The sequence below is a fragment of the Sus scrofa genome, chromosome 7 (genome assembly GCF_000003025.6).
Source record: "Sus scrofa isolate TJ Tabasco breed Duroc chromosome 7, Sscrofa11.1, whole genome shotgun sequence".
NCBI classification, from domain to species: domain Eukaryota; kingdom Metazoa; phylum Chordata; class Mammalia; order Artiodactyla; family Suidae; genus Sus; species Sus scrofa.
Genome location: NC_010449.5, coordinates 111,430,248 through 111,455,694, shown reverse-complemented (window position 1 = coordinate 111,455,694; position 25,447 = coordinate 111,430,248). Strand labels below are relative to the sequence as shown.

Here is a 25,447-nt window from a genome sequence, read left to right as displayed (position 1 = left end):
TAATTTGTTTGGGTTTTTTTTTCCTGGCTTCCCAAAGCTGTTGGATTCCTTGCGGGGATGTTTCCTGATGTCTTGATCATGAAACCCCCTGCTCTGCTTCCCTGTAAAAAAGCCCTGGACCTGATGGATCAGACCTAACTCCTACCTGGGAAGGGAGGCAATGGGGTTTCATATTTATCACAGAAGAATTAAAAAAAAAAACAAACCAGACTTTTAAAAAATAATAGTGTTACATTTCCAGAAAAATCGAGAGGCTAGTAGAGTTCCTGCCTACCTCCCACTTACGTTCCCCTGTTATTAACATCTTACATGTTCCATGCTTGATTTACATTTTCTTAGTTTTTTTTGGGGGGGGGTTGTTTTGCTTTGGTTTGGTTTATTGTGCTGCATCATTGACACCTGCAAGTTCCCAGGCCAGGGATCAAACCCTCACCACAGCAATAACCAGAGCTACAGCAGTGACAATGCCAGATCCTTAACCCACTGAGCCACCAAGGAACCCCTCAGTTTCCTGAGTTTTTACCTGATGCTCTTTTTAACCACAATACATTTTCTTGTTGGTTCTCCTTAAAGCTCCTATTTGCTGTAACAGTTTCTCAGCATTTTCTGTATTTATTTATGACCTTGATACTTTTGAGGAGTACTACTTGGGAAAGGTGCCCTTCCACTGGGATTTGCTGATGTGCACAGAAGGAATTTAATGCAGGCGATTGCTCTCCACCCGTAATAGAGGATCTGAGATGCAAACCGAAGAAGGTGAACTTACCCAGCAATTAATCGTAGCAGAAAAAGCCATCAACATCCCTAAGCTGGAGAGTGAACAGGAAGTGGCACATGTTATCTGAGCCAGGGGCTGGGGTCACTAGACAGAAGCCTCAGCCAGATGCGGTCACAGCTGCAGGTGCTGGCAGAGGCAAGAGGGATGATGAAATTCTCCGGCCTCTCCTTTTCTCCACCTTCCACTCTCGCTCCAACACCTCTCTTGGGCCATATCCAGCCATTAGCCAACTGACCCAGGATTCTATAAAACTTGGCCTATGAGAATCGGCTCCCAGCTAAACAGAGCGGAAGGCAAGGCTGAGACCGGCCCAGGATCAGGACCACTGGCATTGGAACACAATGCCTGTAACATGGTTTTACTGCAGCACCTATGCAGTGCTTTGCAACCTGAGAGCTCCGTATGATGCATTATAATATCTTTTATACCCAGAGCCTGGAACAGGACTACACCTAAGTTTTCAATGTTTGAGGTATACAGAATGGCTGGCTGGCTGGCTGGCTGGCTGGCTGGCTGGATGACGGTTTCTTTTGACCAATCCCTTCTCTGGTGTGCTCTAGCTTTGAGGAATTGCTCTCTACCAGCTTTCCTTTTCAGCTTCTCATCACCCCGTTTTGGTGCTAAGATTACTTTCAGCCTGGCCTTTGCAACATTTGAAGGCCAGGTGGATGTTGTGACTATAATTAGACTCATGGTCAATCACACGAACTCACCAGTGAGTTTATCCTTCGTTGTGCTTCCCCAGGAAGGTGGGCCACCTCTTCCCAGGGTGCTGCCAGGCCCAGCCTCTTCTTGAGGAGCTGCCCAAGAAGAGGAGTAAATCGTTTCTAAGAGTCAGATATTTCTGTCTGTTCGGTTAGGGTCACCCTGCCCTCACCGGGCTGGTATTTAGGTGGTTTGGGACACATCATCAGAGTCGTCACATTTCCTTTCGGCAGAGCGGAGGAGGAAGTGGAATGCCACAAACAGAACTGACTGGTGACTTTCCCATGGGTGCCGGAGGACTGAGAAGTAACGCCCCGCTTGTCACCAGGTTGGGGAAGAGACGCCCTGGAGCTCACAGATAGGCCACCTGGTATCAGAAACGTCTAAGGTTCCAGGGTCCTTGAGGACTTTCAGTGCTGGGACATAGAAAACCAAGCTCCGCTTGAGAAAACTTCCCTCCTCCACGTGTCAAGTGGAGTCAGTTTCTAGTCTCTGATAAAGAACAAAAAGGTGTATGTATAGGTGACGGGCATTGTTTGGCTACCCAGTTTCAAGTTTTCAGTTGACCAGGGGGCCCTGGACCGCCACAGGACGGAAATCTGTCCAGTCAGCTGTCTCATTTAGCAGAGACTAAAGCATTTGCAACTTGCCTCTCATGTTCAGTCTGGAAAATCGCTGCTCTAAAACAGGTAAGACATGATGACTAGGAAGGGTACTTGCTGTTTTGTTCTGGATACTTCATTTTCCACGGTATTTGCAGCTGAATCGTCAGGAGGCCAGGTGGTGCCCTTGAAAAAGCAGGAGTCTGTTGGAAACGTTGGTGTCTGAGATGTGGGGATCCCAGCTTCTCTGAGGACCCGCTCTGTGATGCTGGACAGGTCAGGGTAACCCTCTGGGACCCCCACGTTCTCATTTGAAAACCAAGGATTACAGTGTCTGTTTCATCCCTGAAGCGTGGTAAAGATCACATGACATGTCTGTGTGAGGACTCTGAAGATGGACAAGTGTAACATATTACAAAAAGTTCTCTGCGTGGACACAAGGCAGCAGAAACGGTACCTTTGATGTTTAATTAATACTGAAAATCTTCCATTACATTTATTTAGCTGTAATTGGGAAGGAGGAGGGCCAGAGTAATTTTCAAAGGGACTTTTTTGAGCTCTAAAAATAGCACTCAGAAAACACATGTTTGATTTTCCTTTTGGTGTCAAACCGCAGTGCCATTGTTATTAGCAGTTTTACAGAATTGTGACCTTCAAACTTGGTGAGAGCAAAGACTGAAAGAAAGCTTCTAGCCTTAAACCCTTTCAAACAGGCTTTTCAAATTAAAGCACTTTTATTTTGAATTAAGAGCGAATAGAATCGTCCCCTTAAATGAGGACTTGCAAGTTTAAAAAGTTGTCTTCCAGGTGGGCTGCAGTAAATGAAGGTGCTGGGAGGGCACTGAAAGCCCTTTTGGGGGTAAACCAGGGGGATTTCTTATAAGGGTTCATTTAACACTCTGCGCCATTAAAGAAGAAATCCAGAACTTAGATTTTCTCTAACTATATGTAAGCTGATTAGTGTATACATCTAGGATCATAATTTACTTTCAGTTTACTGAATTTGTGAATTTTTGCATTCGTTTTAATTTGTAATTAAGTTTTCTCCATGAAGCACACCATATGCCGGCATTAATTCTTTCTAGTTGATTTCTTAGGAGATACATGAGTGCATATTCTGCTGCGATTTTTGAGGTCTTTTGAAAATCAAATGACTACGTGTTTAGCCATATGGGCCTTTGTTATTTAAAATAGCATGTGATAAAGTAAGAGAAAGCAAAATGCAAAAGGACGTGTTATGGGGAAAAAAATCACTGGAAAACTGTTGAAAACATTGTTTTAAACACACACTTTTCAATGCAGGGGGAGCGTTATATTTTTGAAACCTCTGTTTCCGGACCCCGCACTCTCTCTTACCGTCTGTGAACGTACAATATCACAAGTGCACAGGGAGAAACCACGGAAACCAGTTACTGCCCCACGCTTTTTACACGGGCTGCAGATAATCATATCCGCCTTCCATGAGTTCAGTTGTCGCCAATGTTTTCCTTTTAAACGTCTTAGCCCGGGCTTTGGCGTTAAGCTCCAGTTCATCCGCCCCTACCGTGTCGGGGGTGAAAGGGGCCGACGGGTTTTCGGTTTTCCGAGGGAATCCACCGTGCTCCCCAGCCGCCGGCCGTACGTGCGGGCTGCAGACTCGGCCGCCGGCGGGCGCGCGGCGCGCACTAGGACCCAGCAGGGCTCCGGGCCCGGGTGGGAGCCGCGCCGCCGACCCCGGGCGGGCGCCGGGGCTGGAGCCGGGGTTCCGGCCGCGATCGGCTGCAGCTCGGCCGGGAGACGGCGCGACCCGGCGGCGGGGCCACCCGCGAGTCCAGCGCCGCCGCAGCCCCCCAATGCGGCCGCGAGAAGCAGCGGGGGGGCAGGCGATCGAAGGTAACGAAAATGGGGCTCATTTCCTGCCTCCTGATCTTCTGCTCTGGTTCAGCATTGTCACGAGAAGCCCTCACTGTTCAGGCTGCTGCATTTGGGGGCACCCTTTGATTTTTTTTAAGGTGCCCGCCCCCGTATTTCCCCCTGGTTTCAGATTGATTTATAGCATGCAGTCCAAATGGGAACGATCCAGGGATGGCAAGTTGTATATTTTCATTAGTTTTGTCTCAAAAGTAAGTTCATTAAAAAAAAAAAAAGTTTCTCAGGAATTTGTGGATAGTCGCCTTTTTAAAAAAATCAAAAATAGCAGACAAATGGATAATTTTAAAAATTATCAAATCATTGCTGTAATTCTGTTAATTACTTCCCAGGTCTTTACTTTTGTGACACCCCCCCCCCCATGGCATTACTTTTATTTTCAAGGAACTAACGTGTTAAAGGTGGAGTTTGGCTCGGGCAGAGTTTACAGCATTGCTGTCGCAACTGTTTTGCTATCAATTATAAACAGAGTGTCCAATCTGTGGGCAGTTTAAACCTCTTTTCAAATACTGTAACTGGTTATCCTGATATGACATCTACAGATGGGAGTTTCCTTTGAGGGCCGTCGGAATATTTCTTTTTGGAGAAACACCGTTTTGAGGAGAAAACCGTGCTCTCTGGCCAGGGAGGCTGAAGAGACTATTTTTCATGCTTTGTTTATACTCCCGGATTGACGTTTGGGGACGGGAAACACAGTCTTTCTCGGCAGCTTTTCATGGTGGGATTATTAATTTATTTCATTTGTTAGTTTCAATTGGTGGGGCTCGGGGAGCCCTCTGTCACAGGATGTGCTTAAGGTGACACATTTGCCAGCAGTTGGGACACATGATTGCACATGTAAAATGGGCTTCAGCCCAAGGGTCTGTTCTGCCGGGAGCTCCCATGTGGAGCTGTTGTAGGCAGGGTGCGACGGGCTCATTGAAGAAAAAGGGAATCATTTTCCTTAGCTAAGGAAGACATCCTGTTATATTCCTTTTGTTCCCAGTTTTTCATTGATCGCCAGCTCTGCCTTAGAGAAGGGCGATCGCAGAGCTGGGAAGATTTGCACAAATGACTACAGCCCACTCTTCCCTCGCACTGATTGGTCAGTTCCATGGGGACTTAGGAAAACAGTCACCCCCAAACCTTCTTTGAAAATCGTGCTGTAATTTCAGACGTGTCTTCTCGTGCCCAGATCTCTGCAAGCTTGATGTTGAAATCGGGTGCAGTTTGCTTGAGGTACCTTTGTGTTTAATTTTTTTGTTGTTGCCTCTAGCCAGATAAAGTAGGCCATTTGGTGACAAATTTCTTCGCAGACGTCAGCTCCTAGCTTGCATTTATAGACATATCACTTTACAATACATTCTTGATGATTTCTTCTCGGGAGTTGTAGAATGCAAAGTTGTTAAACTTAGAATAATTTTTCCTAACCTTTTTTTTTTTTTTTTTAAATCTGAAGCCTTACTTAGCACTATCAGTAGATGCGTTCTTAACTGTATCTTTACTTGGATCATTTAAGTGTCTTGTGCGTTGTTAGCATGTATCACGTACTGGATTTAAGTCTGTAATAGTGAAAGAGAAAGGCAAGCAGGAGCAAACAAGCAAAATCAGTTTGCACATTGTTATAAGAAATTGTGGCATCCGGTTTGAGGAGAATGCATTTCACAGTCAAGAAAAAGGGCATTCTTCACCTTAAAAGAATATGAGTTAGTAAATATTGTGAATTGTTCTATCTATACGAGAGAAAATATAAGGCTGGCAGACACCTCCACTGGAGCCTTAAAACGCCCCAATTAAAGAAGCACTGTCCTAGAAGTTGTAAAATGCATAAGCACTTTTCTGATTGGCTTAAAAATTTAGACACAGGAAGTGGATGGAATCTAATAACCCATGAGTAGAGACATGGTTGTCATGGAAACCGAGACAAGTAACCCCCCCCTTACCATAACCACCACTTAAAAAAAAAAAAAAAAAAAAACCTGCATGTCATCACAGATGCCTGGAGAACATGTTGGCTTCTGTAAGCTTTCCCAGAGCATCTGTTGAAACCTGAGACTGTGCCTGTCAAATCAAGGTCATTTTACAACAACAACCAAAAATGCAGTCTCCTGGAATTCGTAGCTGTATTTTTATTGGAAATGTGTGAAGAAACGGGCTTAAAGCAAGGATGAACACATGTACTTACTTTGCATTTTGGTACCTGTGAGTTGCACCAGGGAAGGCTAAAAAGAATGTATTTGATCACTTAATTGTGGGAGCAAACTGGTTTTGTATGGTTACTGTTAGAACGAAACTCTTTGTAGAGCTGCACAGCCTAGACTGTTAACCTGTGGCTGAAGAGTCATTTGGGGACAGTATAATGAAGAGTTTCTGTTTGCAAGAGGCTTCACACTGGAACTGTAGCAATTGAATTTAAAGAACGGTGGCATTTTGGAACTTCCCTCTAAGGCATTGCAGGCTGTCTGGTGCTTTGGGAGGTGGAAGAAAGGGGGTTCTCTGTAGCCAAAAGGGAAAGGAGAGCCCTCAACCGAAATAAGAGCTGTTTCAAAACTGTTATCATTAATATTGTGCATGGGTGGAGAAAAGAATGCTTTAGTTTTAGGATAACTGAGACGGTCCTCAAAGTTGCAAATATTTTCAACATCTTGGTAGTGGTTTTGGTGAGGAGAGAAAAGTTTGGAGATCTCACTCTTTCACTTTGCTAAGTGAAAAATAACCAAGGAGGCTAAATTTTGACTTTGGGGATCAACGTTGAAACTTGTCAATATAAAGCCGGTGCATTTCTTTATTTTTTCAGTCTTGTCAGTGGTTGTCTTTACATGTTAAGCGCTTGATATTCATTTAGAAATATCCTTCTTTCAATCATGATGATTTATTGCTTTATCTTAATTAAAAACGGTCCATTTTAAATCTCATTTAACAAAAGCTTTGATGTTTCCAAAAAGCAGAAAATTCCCCTTGTTTTCATCAACTAATTGCATGGGAGGGGGTAGAAAGAATCCGAACTAGACTGTAATATTTATTGAATATCTGGCATTATGTCGTAGGAAATAATAGACTTTAGAAGCAGGATAGCATTATTGGGGTGATTTAGCATATATTTCGTGATCCCATGTTGTCAAATATTTAACTGATTGAGATTTGGTGAAAAAGGTTTAAGTTTAATGACACAACTGTTCTCTTTTAGCAAAGGATTTCCTGGAGGCAGCTTTCTTATCTTCAACCATGGTTCATTGGCAGGAAACATGTCAGTTGCTTGTTTTTACAAACTGAAGGAAATGAATGGGATTTGTTAGTTTCTAGAATCTGCCTTCATGCTCCATTGTCTGTCAAGTAGTTTGCTCAGAACAGTTCATTTTTTAAATGGACTTTTGAGGCGTACAATCAAATTACCCCCAATCTTTGGCATTTCTGTTCATTTATTTTTGACATTAAGATTAGGAAAATCGATCATTATGCACAATGTACGGCCGATTTGACCAATATACATTAATAGATGTTCAATAACATTCCAGTTCATTTTCAGTTGTCAGATATATAGACACTCACCGAAGTTGGCATTTTTTGATGTCTTTGCCAAATTTCAAATAATTAGTCCAGGATACCAACCAGCTGCCAGTTTTGTGGAGAGGGGGAGGGGCAGCTTCATTCCTCTTTGCTTATAACAATAAAATCCATAGAGATGACATATCAGGTAAATGCCTGCTTTACTGATGGGGTAGGGGGGCGAGTTGGAGTTTGGGGAGAGGATGAACCCAAGCCGGATTAGAATCCATGTGAGAAAAACAAATCATAACCTTGCAAAGATTTATGGTGCAAAACTCTGGATTATTTTTTGGATATTGTCAATAAGTATTGTTTCAGTTCGCGGTAGGTTTCAGATTCTGGAAGAGGAAACGAGGGCGAGGTGCTTTAAAGGAAGATAAATACCTAAATCTCCATTTGAAGGAACCAGCCTGGGGAGGGGGTTAAGAGTGCCTGAGGGAAGGAACCATTTGTTGCAATGATTTTCACACATTTTTGAAGCCATCGTTTTTTTGGTTTTATATTTAGCACCCACTGGAATCTTATGCAAGATCCTGATATGTGAGTTGAGTAAAAACAGAGGAACCAAGAGCTCAGAGCCCAGAGTTGTTGTGCCTGGGGCAAACCACTGCTTTTATATTTCTTTATTTCTCTTCTTTCTTTTTGTTTTTGTTTGTTTGTTTGTTTTGCTTCTTTTTTAGGGCTGCACCTAGCACATATGGAAGTTCCCAGGCTAGGGGTGGAATCAGAGCCATAGCCACCAGCCTATGCCACAGCCCCAGCCATGCCAGATCTTATCCATGTCTGTGACCTACACCACAGCTCATGGCAATGCCAGATCTTCAACCCACTGAGCATGACCTCATGGTTACTGGTCTGGTTCATTACCGCTGAGCCACAATGGGAACTCCAACAAACCACTACTTTTAAATTGCCCCCAATATTCTCTAAAGAAGGCCCGAGGGAAATTCTGGCAGAGCGCTGGAACTTCTGAGCTGAAGAGAGAACCTTTGCCTTGACACTTGAGGAGGGCTCTTGTGCTCAGAGTAGGGCAAAGGAATGGCAGGCAATGGACTCTAATAAACCATTCTTTATATAGCACAAGACTGGATGGGCCCTAAGTATGAAAGAGCCCAGGTCGGGTCTGTAAGGAGGGAAGGAGCAAGGCTGTTTTTAAAGGCCGTCCTTTCCTCGAAAGTGATAGGAACACCTCGCAGCCGTGTTTGGGATTAGTCGGGTTATCATCATACCGGAATGCCTGGATTTATTCTAGTACCACCTTAGGATCTGTTATATCACTGTTACTCTATTTGTCAGTGAAAATTATTTCATATTAAGTGTCATTCATGAAATGGAAGCGTGCCAAGCTATGTAATCTGCTTGGCAGACACAGTCGTATTTTGAGTGTTGAGTAAAATGATAACACACAGATGATATTTGAATATCATCAAATGTATTCACATTATCTCTTCCATTATGAGATTCACGGAAATGGCAGTACGGGGCTCGAGCTCATTTCTCCTTTTTTTTTTACATCCCAGAAGCCATAAATATTATTAAGATGTCTAGGGGTGTCGGACAGAGGGCTCCCCTTCACTTCCACTCGGGATTTTCACAGCCCCGTGATTCACACATGCTCGGTTACAGGAGGAAGGAGCAAGCCACAGAGACTTCAGGCGAACGATGGTCGCATTGTGCTTCTTAGGGCCACGGCCAACCTCCCTGCATTGTTTCTTGGAGGCCACCCAGTTGGGGAGTTTATAGAACTAGAAAGGACAGCCCCCTGGCTGCCTTCTGTTGTAACATGCACTGTGCTTGCCCTGTTTCGATGGCCTGCGAGGGGTCAGAGATGGTGATGAAGATAATCAATATGCCGGGAAGCCACAGATCTTCCAACAATTTGTGCTGGAATCTCTTCTTTTTTAAGAAAACATTTCCGCTCCAAAGATGAAACGCGTGTGAGCACGCAAGAGTTGGCCACGGTAGTGGGACGAAGATGATTGTGGTTGACTTTGGTTCGGTGAATCGGACTGAAGAGAGCTTTTCCTGTTTAGGCTGTTGAAGTCCTCCCCCTCCCCCGCCCTGACTCCTCTTTCAGGGAAGACTGTATACAGCTGGAGAAAACCTATGGTGCTCTCCCAAGGCCTAGTCTTTTTTTTTTTTTTTTTTTTTTTTTTTTTTGTCTTTTTGCTATTTCTTGGGCCGCTCCCGCGGCATATGGAGGTTCCCAGGCTAGGGGTTGAATCGGAGCTGTAGCCACTAGCCTACACCAGAGCCACAGCAACGTGGGATCCGAGCCGCGTCTGCAACCTACACCACAGCTCAAGGCAACGCGGGATCGTTAACCCACTGAACAAGGGCAGGGACCGAACCCGAAACCTCATGGTTCCTAGTCGGATTCGTTAACTACTGCGCCACGAGGGGAACTCCCCAAGGGCTAGTCTTAATAATAGACTAGTGACTCTCCCTGAGCGGAGCATTTACATTCTAATGTTCTTTTTGTCGTTTTGGAACTCCAGGATGCAGTCCGGTTACCAGGACTTGGCTTCGGGTGTACGTGGAGGGCTCCCGATATCCTACAGAGTGTGGCCTTTACCTTTGCAGATGTTGCTTTATGAAGATTCAGACAGTAGCAAGTCCTCCTTGGAGAGGCGATGTTTGTGTATTATACAAGGTTAGGTTTTAGGTAACTTCCGATGATCTGTTCAAACTCTGAAACGTTCTGATTTGGCAACCTGAACATTTTTTTGCAGCCTTTACGATGAAAACAGCTACCATGGAATGCCTAGTTCATAATGCCTCTAGACGCAGGCGGTCATCTTGTTTCATGGGTCTGGATTTAGCATTTAAAATTGTGACCAGAAGGGGGACCCCTTCCAAGGCCTGAGAGTGGCTCTTGTCTTAACAGTTAAAAGTGAATCATCTGAGGAGACACTCAACGGACAAAGCAAAAGGCTTTATTGGAAAGGTTCGCTGGAACAGAGAGCAGCAGGGTAAGGGGACTCAGAACTGCTCTGCCACGTGGCTCACGGACTCGGGGTTAATGGAGATGGGGTTCATTTCCGAGTTGCTTGGCCCATATTTGGTCCAATTCAGGGTCCCTCAAGACAGATTCCAGGGTGAGCGTTTCTGGGACGTTGGCAGGATGTATGATGGGCTGGTGTCTCGTCCTTCCTTTCGCCCCCTCCAGAATTCTCCCAATTTGTTCTGGTGGCAGCACTGTTTCTTATTGGGACCTCCTGTTGTGAGACTGCTCCTGCAAGCGGTTATCATTGTACCTGGCCAAGGTGGGCAGTTTCCATCAGTTGTTCCCTAACAGGATTGTCTCTTGAAAGAGAATCAGGTTGCCCATGCTAAGTTTGGCAATATTGGGTAATACAGAAAAATCACATTAAGCCGGTAAGGGGTTTTCGTTGGTTAGGGGCTGACTCCATTGAGTCTTCTAATAATCTACTCATAATATACTCCTCCTACTACTATGCATTACTGTCCCATTTCACAGATGAAGAAACTGAGACACCTATGTTTTCAGGGCCACATACTCTTTGATAGCCGACTAGTTCTCACTTTCAGGCCCCCTGGCCTCAAGTCCCAGGCATTTTCCATCCCACTGGCTACCTCACAACTGCCCCTCGGTCTCTAGTCCAGGGTTGATGGCTCCCCCTCCATACTTAAAATGGAATCTCCTCCTGGGAAAAAGTGCAGGATGGAGGGACGGGGGAGGAAATGTCTGTTGTGATTTTGGCAGGTAGAGTTTTGCTTCTTGACTTTCTGTGCTCCCCTGTCTGACCGTTCGTGATGGGAGGAACTTTTTTGTTCCCTTGTCAGAGGTTATCGTTCTTAATTCCTCTTCATCTTTGGAATTTCCCTTCATGCATCCCTGAGCACATTCACCTAGTTAGTAAACAAAAAGCTCTCAGCACAGGGATATGATTTTCTTGAATTATCCAAATATTGTACTTAGAATTCCTGTTGGCGGCATCCATGAAAACAGATTTCCTAGACAACATTTTCTTTTATAATTCATACGAGCTGCTGAAAAAATCAGAGATGCAAATACAATGATATCTCCCTTATTTCTTTCTGCGCAGAAGGAGCTGGCTTCAATTGTCACATTAGCAGGGTGTTGGGTGTTTCCTTCTTGGGAACCCCCCCACTTAGTCATAAATCATACAAACTCCACATGGGTTTATATAGACCAAGCTGAGCTGGGTTAGTGTGGCTTCCTCATCTAAGCAAGGAGCTCTGCTCTCCTGCTAGCAAAGGGGACAATGACGAGGCGCATCTTCATCGGGCATCCCGCTATGCCTGGTCTGTATGTGACTGGTCGGAACTAACAGTGGATCCGATGTGGACATTTTCAATGAAGCAGGTGCCTGGCACTTGCTAATTCTCTTGAGGACCTCAGGTGAATGATGACAAGTTGAATGGAACTAGTTCTTACTTCACAGTATGTTTTCCCAGATTTCACATGTGAACTTATTTTGAAGAATTGATCTAGGGATGTGCTCAAGATATGTATGCACCAAGTTAGGGAAACAAATCATTCACCCATTCATTCAGTGAACAGTTATTGAGCCCCAACTGCATACCAGGGACTGTGCTGTGTGATACAGATATAAAAGTGAAGAAGTCACTGGCAGAGACACCCATCTGTTCCCTAACTCTGATTGCCTTCTTAAACTGGCAGATGGAAGTGACACTCTCCCTGAGTGCTTCGTTCTCGGTATTATGCCTTTTGTTTTAGTTGGAAGCTGACCCAGCTAGGAGGATTCCAGGGCCGGTAGTTTACTTGGGAGACGATTCCGGGAAGATACCAGCAGGGGGCGCGAGTGGGAGCCGGGACGCCAATGGTGAGTTGTCCTCCCAGTTAACACCGTGAGCCAGGGGCCCTGGGCGCGCGCGAGCTGGTTTGGGTATATAACTGGTTGATGACTCTCTTGAGACGTTGATTCCCAGCCCTTGAGGTTGGTGTGCGAACTTTGGCCCGACAAGGGGTTCTCAGGGAGGGATTTCATGCCCTTTGTCGAGGTGAAGCTTGGGCTGCTGGCACGGAGTACTCAGGCCTGAAAGGGACATGGGCAGAGCGTCAAGCACTTTCTGTACCATTCTCACTTCTCAGCTCCTTCCAGGGTCTTGCAACTGTGGACGCTTTAGAAGAGCCATTTCTAGTGGTCCTCTGAACTTCAATATGATGATCCTTAGAAAGCGTTTTGTTGTTGTTGTTGTTTTTTTGATCAGAGGAATGGATACAAGAGAAGAGCATAGGCTCAGGGTCTAGAGTTCCAGCAGGAATTTTCAATAAGGGCACTCCTTTTGCTGTGTTTTTGTTTCGACTTCCTGCTTTCAGACCTACTTACAGCTATGCGACCCTAACCTAAGACTCAGTAATGTAGAAATCCTGAAAGGATGAATGTGACGGCTAATGGTAAAGCCCTTGGCACGGAGCCTGAGGTGTCTTACCACTTGAATTCTTATAGCTGTTTTAATTTCTATTTGTTATTGTTGCGTTATGTCCCTCATCTCCTGAGAACCTCTGGTGACCCTGTTGCTCTCCTTGCCCAGTCTGTCCTCCTCTGCTTAACTTTCAAGACCTTTTATTATCTGGCCCTACCCATTGGTGCAGAGGAAGCACACCCAGATCTGGTCAGGGTTTATACATCCCTGAACTTGTCTTAATCCTTACAACTCCGCTGACTTTGTTCATACAGTTCCCTGACCCCAACCTTCATCCTCCCATCAACCACTGTAGGGTTACCAGTTTCACCCACTCTGCAACTCTTGGTACTGAGAAAATGCAATTTGTCCACTTTGTCTGCGGCAAAGCTTTCTCCCCAGCAAACACACCTTGACTCTCAGGAAAAAGAATCATCCTTCTTTTATTGTGATGTTGGTGATCCCATTCATTAAAAAATTTATTTTGATCTGATAATCCAGACAGTCCCTTCGGATAATTCTCAGTCTTCCTAGGAAAACAGAAGCCCTTCCTCCATGTTCCTGCTTCTTTGCCTGTGACGACAGAGTGGTGGAGGTGGGGTGTGTTGAGTGCACTCTCCTCTTTTATTTCTTATGTTGGACTAGCAGCTCCAGCTCCTTAGCTAGGGTGGCCTTGGCTCTCAATGGCTGCGTCTCTTGCACAGGGATGCTGCTTGTTCTGTATTAGCAGATGATGCCTGTGGCTTTTGTGACACATCATCTAGTCCAGTGGTTTTCAAAGACTCAGCCTAAAATTGCAGATACGTTTTCCTGAGATTCCAGTAAGCACATATGGACAGATGATACAAAAGTTTTTATAAACTAACATGTAGGACTGAAATAGAAGTTTTACAAGATTGTATTATCCTTGATGTACTCTGATCTCTTCTATTTTATTTTATTTATTATTATTATTATTATTATATTTTAGTCTTTTTTGGCGGGCTGCAGCTGCGGCATATGGAGGTTGCCAGGCTAGGGGTCTAATCGGAGCTGTAGCCACCGTCCTACGCCAGAGCCACAGCAACACCAGATCCAAGCCGCGTCTGCGACCTACACTACAGCTCGCAGCAACGCCAGATCCTTAACCAACTGAGCGAGGCCAGGGATTGAACCTGCAACCTCATGGTTCCCAGTTGAATTCGTTTCCACTACACCACGATGGGAACTCCTGTTGTTTTTTACTTAATGAAAAAAACACGGTTGGGACCCAGTAAGTGACCCCTGGTTTTCAGAAAAAGTTGATCTGGAGTTCCCTGGCAGTTCAGTGGGTTAAGGATCCAGGATGGTCACAGTCCCATCTCACTGCTGTGGCGCAGGTTTGGTCCTTGGCTTGGGAACGTCCTTATGCTGTGGGCTTGGCCAAAAAAAAAAAAAAAGTTGATCTTGTTATCCTCTTGGCTCCATCAGAACCTGATGTGGCATCTCCTGCTTGCCTGGGTCCAACCTCAGCTCCCGTTGGCAGCAAATTCTGAGTGTTAGCGACACCATCCATCAAGCCCCTTGGCCTGGTGGCCTTTGCAAAGGTTCCCTCCTCTGGCCATGGTCCCCCCGAGGTACCCCACCTCACAGCTCCCCCTGCCTAATCAGGCTGATGAAGCTCTGTGCAGGCTGGTGTAGACCATCTCTCCCTAGGACTCCAGATGAAGGAGGGGCATGGGCACAAGGACACCCCTCATGCAGAGATATCGCCTCTATCAGGAGGCGGAATCAGCCAAGAAGTCAGGACAGGCAGCAAACCACTCCCGTGTGATCACCTTCTTTTTTTTGGTTCAAGTATACTTTTAATTTTTTCTCCATTTCTAACAGTTTTATGCACGTATGGTTGATTTACCCTGTTGTGACAATTTCTGCTGTACACCGTCATTGCTTATGTCCTTTCTCTTCCCAGCCATTAACTGGCCACAGAAAAAGGAGCAGGCGCTTCTTTCCCTTCCCCTCCTTGTCCCACCCAGACACAACCATCAGGGCCTTCACTGGCCCTCATGGGTGAAAAGCAACATCTTCTCCGGCTTTCCAGTCCATTCTTTAAGCTGGATCCTTCAATCCTGTTAAAGAGGCGAAATCCTGCCCCAGGAGAAAGCCTGACTTTCAAGGCTATGCAATTTCTGATGGAGTCTACTAGTTACACCCATGTCCACCTAAGAATGCCACAATTCTAGCCATGTGGCCTTGTTTTGTTTTTTAATAATTGTACCACATACTTTTTTTTATACTGAAACGATGTTTGGTTTAGTTGTGTATGTTTTCATATTAACGGAAACATTATATACACACATCATTTGTAGTATACATAGATAGAGTATAGATACATATTTACATGTATATGTAAATATATATTGCGTGTATATGTATGTCTGTAGCTACATCTGTAGACAGATGGATTTTTAAAGTGAACACATCCCTGTAACCAGCACTTACAGTAATAAAAAGAATATGACCTGCACCCAAGAAGTCCCTTCATGGCCCATGCCACTGTCTTCTGCAAGGCGACCATCATCCTAACTCAAGCTATTTTCTTTTTTTTTAACTGAGAGAAGTGTATGAAAATCTCTCCCTAAGATGGTAGATGATCCGTTTTCTTGATATATTTTGAAGTTACGCTACGTGGTATATACACATTTAAAATTCTTCTATCTTCTTGGAGAATTGAATCTTTTATTATCATGAAGTAGCACACTCCAACTCTCATAATACTTTTTGTCTTTAAGTGTATATTGTCTGGTGTCCATGGAACAATACTAAATAAACACTCAGATATAATCAGTTTCTTCATTATTAGTTTTTGCTCTTGGTTCCCTATCCTTTGATTCTTCAAACTCTTTGCATCCTAATATTTTATTTTATTTCATTTTTCCGTTTTTGGTTGTGCCTGTGGCATGTGGAAGCTCCTGGACCAGGCATTGAATCTGCGCCACGGCAGTGACCTAAGCTGCTGAAATGACAATCTGGATCCTGAACCTGCTAATTCCATCCTAATAGTTCAAATGTATCTTTAATACATGACCCAGTGTATTTTTTTTTTTTTTTTTGGTCTTTTTTGCCATTTCTTGGGCCGCTCCTGCGGCATATGGAGGTTCCCGGGCTAGGGGTTGAATCGGAGCTGTAGCTGCCAGCCTACTCCAGAGCCACAGCAATACAGGATCCGAGCCACGCCTGCGACCTACACCACAGCTCACGGCAACGCTGGAACCTTGACCCACTGAGCAAGGGCAGGGACTGAACCCGAAACCTCATGGTTCCTAGTCGGATTCGTTAACCACTGCGCCACGACGGGAACTCCCAGTGTATGTTATTTTTAATCAATCCTTTTGTATTATTGAAAAAAAGTTTAACTGGGCCATCATTTTCTCTGACGTAAGGCTGGGTATTTTTTATCTACACAGTCTGTGACTATCTTTTAAATGAAAAAGGTAGTCCATTTATATTTATTGTAATTCCATACTTGATTTATTCCTTCCTGTTATTTTATTCTTCCCATTTGTCCTATCTTTTCATGTTTCATTTTCCTTCATTTCTTGCCTTCTTTTGGATTGATTAACTTTTTTCTCCTTTATTTCATATATCATTCTATGGGAATTTGGAAGTTTTACACTACAGTATTAATAATGTAATAATTATTCTTTTAGTGGTTCTCTAGATATTTTAGCACGCTTACTTAAAAGTGTAAACTGAATTAATTTCTTTCCTCCCCTAAACAAGGCAAGGACCTTAGGATTTAATTCCAGTCATTACCATCCTGCCCCCTCCACCACTACCGTAGGTCCCATTTTTGCCCAGTGTTTTTGTTCTAGCTTGCGATTTTTTTTTTTTTTTTAGCCTTCTGTGTTAGAGATCATTTTATAATAGAAATGTCTGTTCAGATTTACTCACATATTTACTACTTTTTTTGCTTGTAATTCCTTCCCTCACCATCACTTCTTATAGATTTCATTTAGTGAGAATCCATTGAGGGAGACCTATTTCAGTTTTTTTTGGGGGGGAGGATCTATTTCTTTCCTTTTTTTTCCTTTTAAAATATAGTTCTTCTAGGTATAAAATACATTTTTGCTGGGTATGCAATTCTGGTACTCTCAATATATTAAAGATGTTCCGTTGTTTTCTGGCTTCAGCTGTTAAATCAATGCTAAATGTAATTTGCCATGTAGGTATTCTTTTTTCAAGTGTACCTTGTGGCTGCTTTGAAGATTTTCCTTTTTGTCTTTGGTATTCTGCATTTTTATGATAAAATGTCTATAGATGTGAATTTCCTTTTATGTATTTCTTTTGCTGAGGATTTTTTTATTTGGTGAATTGATTTGTTTTCATCAGTTGAAAGATTCTCAGTATTGCCTCTGCTGTGTACACTTTTTTTTCTACTTCTGCATTTTAAATCAGATATATGTTAGATTTTGTTGTATTTTCTGTGTTTTAACCTCCTTTTCATATTTTCTGTCTCTCTCTGTAATGTCTTTCTGTGCTATAGTTCTGCTAACTTTTTCAGTCTCTTTTGTTTCCTGTATCTAACCTGCCTAATCTTGCTTACGGCTTATATACTTGTTTCCCTATTATGTATTTAAACATTTATTTTTGTGTGTGTCTGATAATTTTTTTAGACTTTTAAAAACCAGCGTTGATGTGAAATATTATGTTAGTTGGTAACTTAAAAATGTGAAGTCTATGGGTTCAGTTCTACTATCTCTTATTTATGCTACTTGTTGTTCATGACACTTTGTTTCCTTATGCATGTGTGTGTTTGTGGTTTTTATTTTACTTTGTTTTATTTTACTGTAACTTTACCTTTTTTCGGAGACTTTATCAGTGGGAATTATTTGAGATTTGAATTAAAGGTGAATTTTATTAGATTTTGCATTCGTTTCTGCCAAGTGTCTGGGATCATCACCAATCTGCAAAGCAAGGACTTTAAAATCCTTAACTAGAAGTTCTGGGGACCAACGACATAATTCCTCCTCAAAACCCATGTGAGGATTGTCTTGTGGCCACAAATTTTCAGTAAAAACTCTCTCCCCTCTACTCAGCACAAATTTTTGAGAAGGAGGAGTTCCCGTCGTGGCGCAGTGGTTAACAAATCCGACTAGGAACCATGAGGTTGCGGGTTCGGTCCCTGCCCTTGCTCAGTGGGTTAACGATCCGGCGTTGCCGTGAGCTGTGGTGTAGGTTGCAGACGCAGCTCGGATCCCGCACTGCTGTGGCTCTGGCGTAGGCCGGTGGCTACAGCTCCAATTCAACCCCTAGCCTGGGAACCTCCATATGCCGCGGGAGCGGCCCAAGAAATAGCAACAACAAAAGACAAAAAAAGACAAAAGACAAAAAAAAAAAAAAAATTTTGAGAAGGAAATTCTGGTAGCCTTCTGGAGTCCTGTCTTTAGCAGGACACCCCCGGTTACATTTTTTATTTTGGTGGGCCCTGGCTTTGTCAGTGCCAGCAAGTTTATTTGCTGTTCCCTATGCCCTGCTGACTTGTAAAAACTCAAGTTGTCCCAGTTTGTTAAATGCCTTTAATGTGAAAGCTGATGAGAACATTATAGTGGGAGTATGCCTCATTTTCCTGTCAGCTCATAAATATATTTCAAACTATTTTTGAGGAAATATTGTGTCTGGCATTTCTGATTGTTTGAGAACTATCGATTCTCTTATACTACCAGAAAAAGGAATTTGATTTTTTTTTTTTTTTAATAATCCTAATAGTCCCTGAAACAAATGAATGCCTCTGGGCAGCTAGGGTGAAGAGCCTATGTGCAGGAAGCAATAGAGGGAAAGCATAGTCACTATTTTCAAAATATTACCTCCTTCCACGTATATTCAAGGATATTTTAAGCCCTAACGTGTATTAGTTGAGGTAATACTAGTTGCTTTAGTAGACCTAACATAGTGCAATGAATGAAAACAATAGCAGTTTGTTCCTTACACATCAAAGTCGGTGTCCTGATTTAAGCGATGGCCGTCGTTGAGGTGGTGATTTAGGGAACAAGGCACTTTCCTTCCTCTGTCTCTGCCATTTTCAGTCTGTGGCTCCCAAGGTCACTGTACTTACTTGGATCACACTTGCAAAAAGGGAAGGAATGTGAAGACTCATGCGTGGAAGTTTTTTTTGCCAGCCTGTCCTAGATGTGGCACATTCCATTTCCCTTCCCATTCTATTAGCTAATACTTGGTGAGATTGCCACATCTGACGGCAAAGAGGGGTTACCGGGAAAGGTAGTCTGGATGTGTGTCTAGAACAAAGAAGAAACAGGTTTAATAAAGAGTCAGTCTGTCTCTGCCCTGTGTTTCCTCTCTGAAACTTCAGCCCAACCTGACTTCTCACTTCTCTGAGCTCCTATATCACTTAGAATCAGTGCCACCAAGTTTAGGATCTAATTATCCTGAATTATTTCACATTTGTACAGTTTAAATCGCCAACTATATAATAACTTTCTTGAAAGTGTGAATTTTGTGCTCAGCTTTTGGAAGTGTCCCCTACCACTCAGTTTTGAATAAACTGTAGGCTCCAAAAGATTAAATCTCCGACTGAAAGGAGAATGTTCTTGTTCTAACATATTTAGGGATGCAGCATCGTGGTCTGCAACTTATTTCTTGTGTTGTTCCTTCAAATTTTCTTCTTGGATTTGAAATCGGTCAAAATACAAATTTGGAAAAAAAAAACAGAGCTCCCATCTTGACTCAACAGTTCACAAACCCAGCTAGTATTCCTGAGAATGCAGTTTCGATCCTGACCTTGCTCAGTGGGTTAAGGATCTGGCGTTTCCGTGAGCTCTGGTGTAGGTCATGGACGTGGGTTGGATCTGGTGTTGCTGTGGCCATGGTGTAGGCTGGTGGCTATAGCTCCAATTCAACCCCTAGCCTGGGAACCTCCATATGCCACGAGTGCAGCCCCAAAAAGATTAAAAGAAAAAAAATTGGAAAAAACTCCACAAGCCTGGAGTTTGGTGAGGGCACTGTAAACATTAGTGCCACTTCCATGGGGATCAGCATCATCTGTCTCAGTTGTTTCCTTGGCAGTGTGGAAATCAGCCCGTTCCAGGTTGTTATAAGAATTCATTCAGTCATTCTCCAGGTTGTTAGGAGAATTCATTCAGTCATTCTGGAAATACTTGTTGAGGTCTATGGAGTGCTTGATATTGTTGAGAGGCAGGGCATGGGGAGATGAGCAATGTAAGTAAGACTCTGCCCCATGGGGGGTTGGATGAGCTAGTGTAGACAAACTGCTTTGTGTGGAGAAAACCTTGGCTTTGTGATTGATCCAGTAATGGTGAGGTTTTGAGTTTTTTGGTATGATGTGGGGTAAGGGGGGGAGGCTTGGTGTTATCTCAAGTTTTTTGGTTTGTGTTTTTTCACTTTTTAATCAATTAAAGTATAAGTTGATCTACAGTATCTCAAATTCTTAAATAGAGACCTTGCCCTCCTTTTTTCTTTGCTGAAAGAGGTCAGTATTTAGCAGCAAACAGAGGAACTCAGCTCTTGAATATTCTTCAAGGCCACAGATAATTTCCCCGAAACCAAACCCTGGGTTACTGTCCTCAGTATCACTCTCTATTTGAGTTTAACTCATTACTTTGTTGCTAGGCTCAATGTTTTCAAGGCTCCACGTTTATTTTCTGTTGCTATTGGTCTTAGTAAATGAGAATGACATATGGACCTGAGTTAAATTGTTGGAATCATAATTTGTTTTGTTTTCAAAGAGTAGTTTTCTCTCTCGACTGCACTGTACTGTGGATGGGAAAATACACTGACATCTTAGTAACTCTAATCTATTATCCACCTGTTCAGATGCAAACACAATGCATGTGGCAAATTACTTTATATGCTGATAAAGCCTGTGTTTTGGAAAAATGTTGGGCTGTTTATGTACTAAAAGATTGTTTCGAATCAAGCCATCTAAACTGTGCAGATGAAGAAAAGGAAGTGTATTCTGAATAGCATCATCAAAATTCCAGGAAGGGTCAGGCTGCAAAATACAAGATGTGGTGAGTCTGTAATTAGGTATCAACCACATTTTATTTGATTGCGCAGCTCCTTGGGCTGAGCTCTGGCATTGGTCAGAGAATAGCTCTCCAGTCCAGAGGAGTTCATTTTAGAAGATGACCCAGGTGAATAGTCTAGCTCCCCCAAAAGCCAAGACAGAGCTAACCCTTCATTTATTATGTGTTTCCTTCATGGAGCAGGGCATAGAATTTCTGGCAGATGAGAGCAGAGCATTTCTAATAAAAGAGATGTCGTTGGGGGGGCAGGGTACTATCTTTGGAAATTATGTTCACTTTCTTCTCAAATCTAAGGCTTCTCTCTTAACTCTATAGAAAAAAACTTTTTTGGCAAAGTTTCCAAAACTACACTTTTGGAGGTACCAAGTCTAGGCCAAGGACATTAATGAGATATAGAGCTCATGAACTAGCAGGCTGGGTGGAATAGTTAACTCTGTCTCCTGATATAATGAGCTACTGTGTGGTCTCTCCCTACACTGAGCAAGGGTTCATTTGTATCCTTAATACCAAATATTCACTCACTACAAAGAAAAGGGAGAAGATCTCCATATTTGTAATAAGACCAATGTGAATATTAAAGTAATTTACATTTTTTAAGCAAAGTGCTCCATGCATTTTTACTGCAGTTACCACATATCCTGATTTGTTTGTGGTAGTTTGGGTTTATGTGCACTGTCCCAGTGTAATCACTAGTACTGCCTCCTTTTATTTTCAAAAGCATCTTGATGTGTATGATAAATTATGGTCACCTTACTTAACAATGGTAGTCAATATGTCTGGCAATAGTAGGTCAAGTTTGTTTTGACCAACTTTTCTGCTGAGAAAAGCTGCTTAAAATTAAAAAGGAAAAACTACAACAACAGCAACTCAGTTTGGAAGCACTGGAGAGCCATCAAGGCAATAAGGAATTGCAGAGATAAGATTTGGGGGGAGGAAACTCCCCTCACCTAAGAGGTGAGCCCAGCATTTGGATCTTCTTCTTGAGACAGTCATCAATTCCAAAAGTAGTGGCTAAGAGACTAGACACTTAGCAGAGCTTTCAACAAACTCCTGGGGTTTGGGGAATGGTAATTGTAGTCAAGTCCTGCCAAGGAGCAGAAACCCTAGTAAACAACCTCAGCTTTCATTTGGAACCCTGAGTCAAGATGAACCAGAAATAGAAAAACTCTCACAGGGACTGAAGCCAAAAATAAAATATTTTCAGATTAGTGTCACTAACTTAGATGCCTGCCAGAAGCAAAAGCAAAAATCCTCTCTGGAGGAAGATACATCTTCTGGAGCCTCATGTTCACTAGAGTTTTTCATGGACTATATCTGCCACCCAATGAAAAATAACTAGATATATGAGAAATCAAGACATAATAAAAAACCAAGACAAAAATTTGACAAATAAGAGAGAGATACCTACAAGGGATCCAAATAGTGAATTAATTATATATGGTCGCTCAAATAACTGTAACTGATATAGTCAAAGAATTAAAAGAGAAGCTTTAAAAATTTTCCAGAGAACTGAAAATTACAAATAAGAACCTAGAACTGAAAAACATAGTTACTGAAATCTAAATAGATGAAATTTTGCGGGTAGTGAAAAATCCCTGTAAGATTGGATATTGGTGATGGTGATGGTTTTTATAACTGAATTGATACTAAAATCATTGAATATACACTTATAGTAGGTGAATATTATGGTATATAAATTGTGCTTTAATAAAGCTGTCAAAAAATGGATGCATTCAGTGGCGTAGGTATTGTTGAAGAGAAAGTTAGTGAACTAGAATATAAGGCAGAAGAAAATACCCAAATGAAGCACAGAGAGGCAAGATGATAGACAGTAAACACAGAAATTTGAATGGAATGGTACAGGGGATATAGACGAAAGACCTAATGTACAAGTATCAGGAGTTTTGGTAGGTGGGGAGAGAGAAAAGGGAACAGAAGAAATAATTGAGAAGCAAATGGCTGAGGATTCTCCAAAACTAACTAACAAATGACACAAAGTCACAGAATCGAGAAGCCCTAGGACATTAAGCTGGATGAGTGAAAAGAAACTTCGCCTTGGAACAACAGGGTAAGATTTCTGAAAATAAAAAGGAGAAAAGCTGAAAAGCAGCCAGGGCTGGAGGGATGGGTAACTCTTGTCTTCAAAAGAGCAACAGTAAGATTGACAACTGACCCTTCCACTGAAACAATAGAAGTAAAAAGCAAATAGATAGTATTTCAAGTGGCTGAACTGTTGACTCTGAATTCCATGTCTACCTAATAGGTTCATCAGAAATAAAGATACTAAAATAAATAAATAAATGCAGAAATAAAGATACTAAAAGTATCTTTTAAAAAATTATTATGAGCAAAAAGACCCTTGAATAGGTGAGACAAATAAAAACTAGTGGGTTTAGGCCCAAATATATCAGCAATTATATTAAATATAAACAGAGTAAATATTCTTATTAAACGCTAAAGATTATTAGCCTGGATTTTTTGAAAACGTCTGTACTGCTTTAAAGAGACATACATTATTTTAAAAGTACAAAAGGATCAAACATGAGGATGTAAAAACATATACCATGAAAACACCAAAAGATCTTATAACTATATTAATGTCAGATAAAGTAGACCCTCTAACAGGCAAGGAGTGTTGCTAGAGATGAAAGTGATATTTCATAATAAAAAAGATTCATTTCACCAGGAAAATATACTATTTCCAAATTTGTCAGCCCTTTAAAATTACCCCCCCCCACACACACACATTTGAGAGACCTACAGGGAGGAAATAGAGATATTGATATAGTTAGAAATTTTAACATATCTCTCCAAATAACTGAGACAATGAGCAGATCATAAAAATCAGTTATAACATAGACAGTTTAAACAAAGTTAATTAACACACCTGATCTAATTATAAAACAGTACACTCAACAAATATAAAATACACATTTCTTTCAAGGGCACAGAAACTATTTGCCAACATGGCCTGTATTCTGAGTCATTAAGCAACTCAGCACATTTCAAAGGATTGAAATCATACAGAGTGTATTTTCAGATAACAGTGGCATTAAGCTAAAATTCGACAATGAAAAAGATAACTGAAAAAATTCCCATATGCTTAGAAATTAAGCAATGATAGGTCAAAGAAGAAATGGCTATGAAAATTAGGTAAAATTTAGGAATTAATAACAATGAAAGTGGAATACAGCTAATGTCCTGATTAGAGGGATATTTATAGCCTCAAATATATACATTAGAAAAAACAGAGAGGCTTCAAAAATAACCTAAGCATTAATTTCAAGAAGTTAGAAAAGCAATTACATTTTTTAAAAAAGGTAGGAGGAAGGAAATAATACAAATAAGAAAGTAATGAAATAGAAAACACATTTCATAGATAGAATCAACAGAGCCACAGGACTAATAAAATCGGTTCATCTTTTTTTTCTTTTCTTTTCTTTTTTTTTTTTGCTTTTTAGGGCTACAAGTGTGGCTTATGGAAGTTCCCAGACTAGGGGTTGAATCAGAGCTGCTGCTGCCAGCCTGTGCCAGAGCCACAGCAATGCAGGATCCAAGGCGAGTCTTTGATCTACACCACAGCTCACGGCAACGCCAGATCTTTAACCCACCAAGTGAGGCCAGGAATCAAACCTGAATCCTCATGGATACTAGTCAGGTTCTTTTCTGCTGAACCACAATGCAAACTCCAAACCAGTAAATCTTGGTGAGACTAGTCAAGGGAAAAAAAGCAATAATATCAGGAATGAAACAAGGGACATCACTGCATTTAAAAGATAATGGTAGGGAGTTCCCCCTGTGGCACAGTGGGTTAATGATCTGATTGTCTCTGTGGAGGCGCTCGTTCAATCCCTGGCTTGGCATGATGGGTAAGGATCCGGCATTGCCAAACCTTTGGCTTGGATTTGATCCCTGGCCCAGGAACTTCCAGATGTGGTGGGCGCAACTGAAAAAGAAAAAAAAAAAAAAGGTAATGATGGAATATGATGATTAACCCCATGGCAATATTATGAAATGAAATTTTAGGAGAAATGGACAAACTGTCTAAAAAAGCCACATAGAGAAACTGCCAGGAGCTCCCGCTGTGATGCAGTGGGTTAAGAGCCTGACTGCAGTGGCTTAGGTCACTGCAGAGACTCAGATTCTATCCCCAGCCCCTTCGCGGTGGGCAAGGATCTGGTGTTGCTGCAGCTTGGATCCAATCCCTGGCTGGGAAACTTTCATACACCAAGGGTGTGGCCATAAAAGGAAAACAAAGCAAAACTGACATAAGAAAAACAACTGCCCGAGTAGCTCTGTATCTACTCATATGAATGTGTAATTAAAGACTTTAGCACAAGGACAACTTCAAATCCAGATGGGTTTTTTTGTTGAATTCATTAAATATTTAAGGAAGAAATAACACATATTTTCCACAAAGTCTTCCAGATAATAGAAAAAGAAGGAACACTCCCAACTTGTGTTGAGAAGTCAGTGGAATTTTGATACTAAAA

General features: G+C 42.2%; 2 protein-coding genes across 10 annotated transcripts in view; both read left to right on the top strand.

Annotated features, from left to right (window-relative positions):
- FOXN3 (forkhead box N3) overlaps nt 1,589–25,447 on the top strand; it is a 417,615-nt gene continuing 393,756 nt past the window's right edge. For 3 of the 9 annotated variants that reach the window (XM_021098360.1, XM_021098357.1, XM_021098347.1), the window contains exon 1: nt 4,710–5,211. The gene's annotated coding sequence lies outside the window, so the exon portion shown is untranslated. Of the gene's footprint in view, nt 2,173–3,797; nt 3,958–4,709; nt 5,212–12,244; nt 12,351–25,447 lie in introns of those variants that run through there. The other 6 variants (XM_021098350.1, XM_021098352.1, XM_021098365.1 and 3 more) reach the window with 6 other exon arrangements.
- Nucleotides 2,180–25,447, top strand: part of LOC106504536 — a 39,189-nt gene continuing 15,921 nt past the window's right edge. Inside the window, exon 1 of the mRNA XM_021099995.1 lies at nt 2,180–4,711. Coding sequence (XP_020955654.1) covers nt 3,546–4,487 — 942 coding nt within the window. The 5' untranslated portion in view covers nt 2,180–3,545 and the 3' untranslated portion in view covers nt 4,488–4,711. The remainder of the gene's footprint in view (nt 4,712–25,447) is intronic.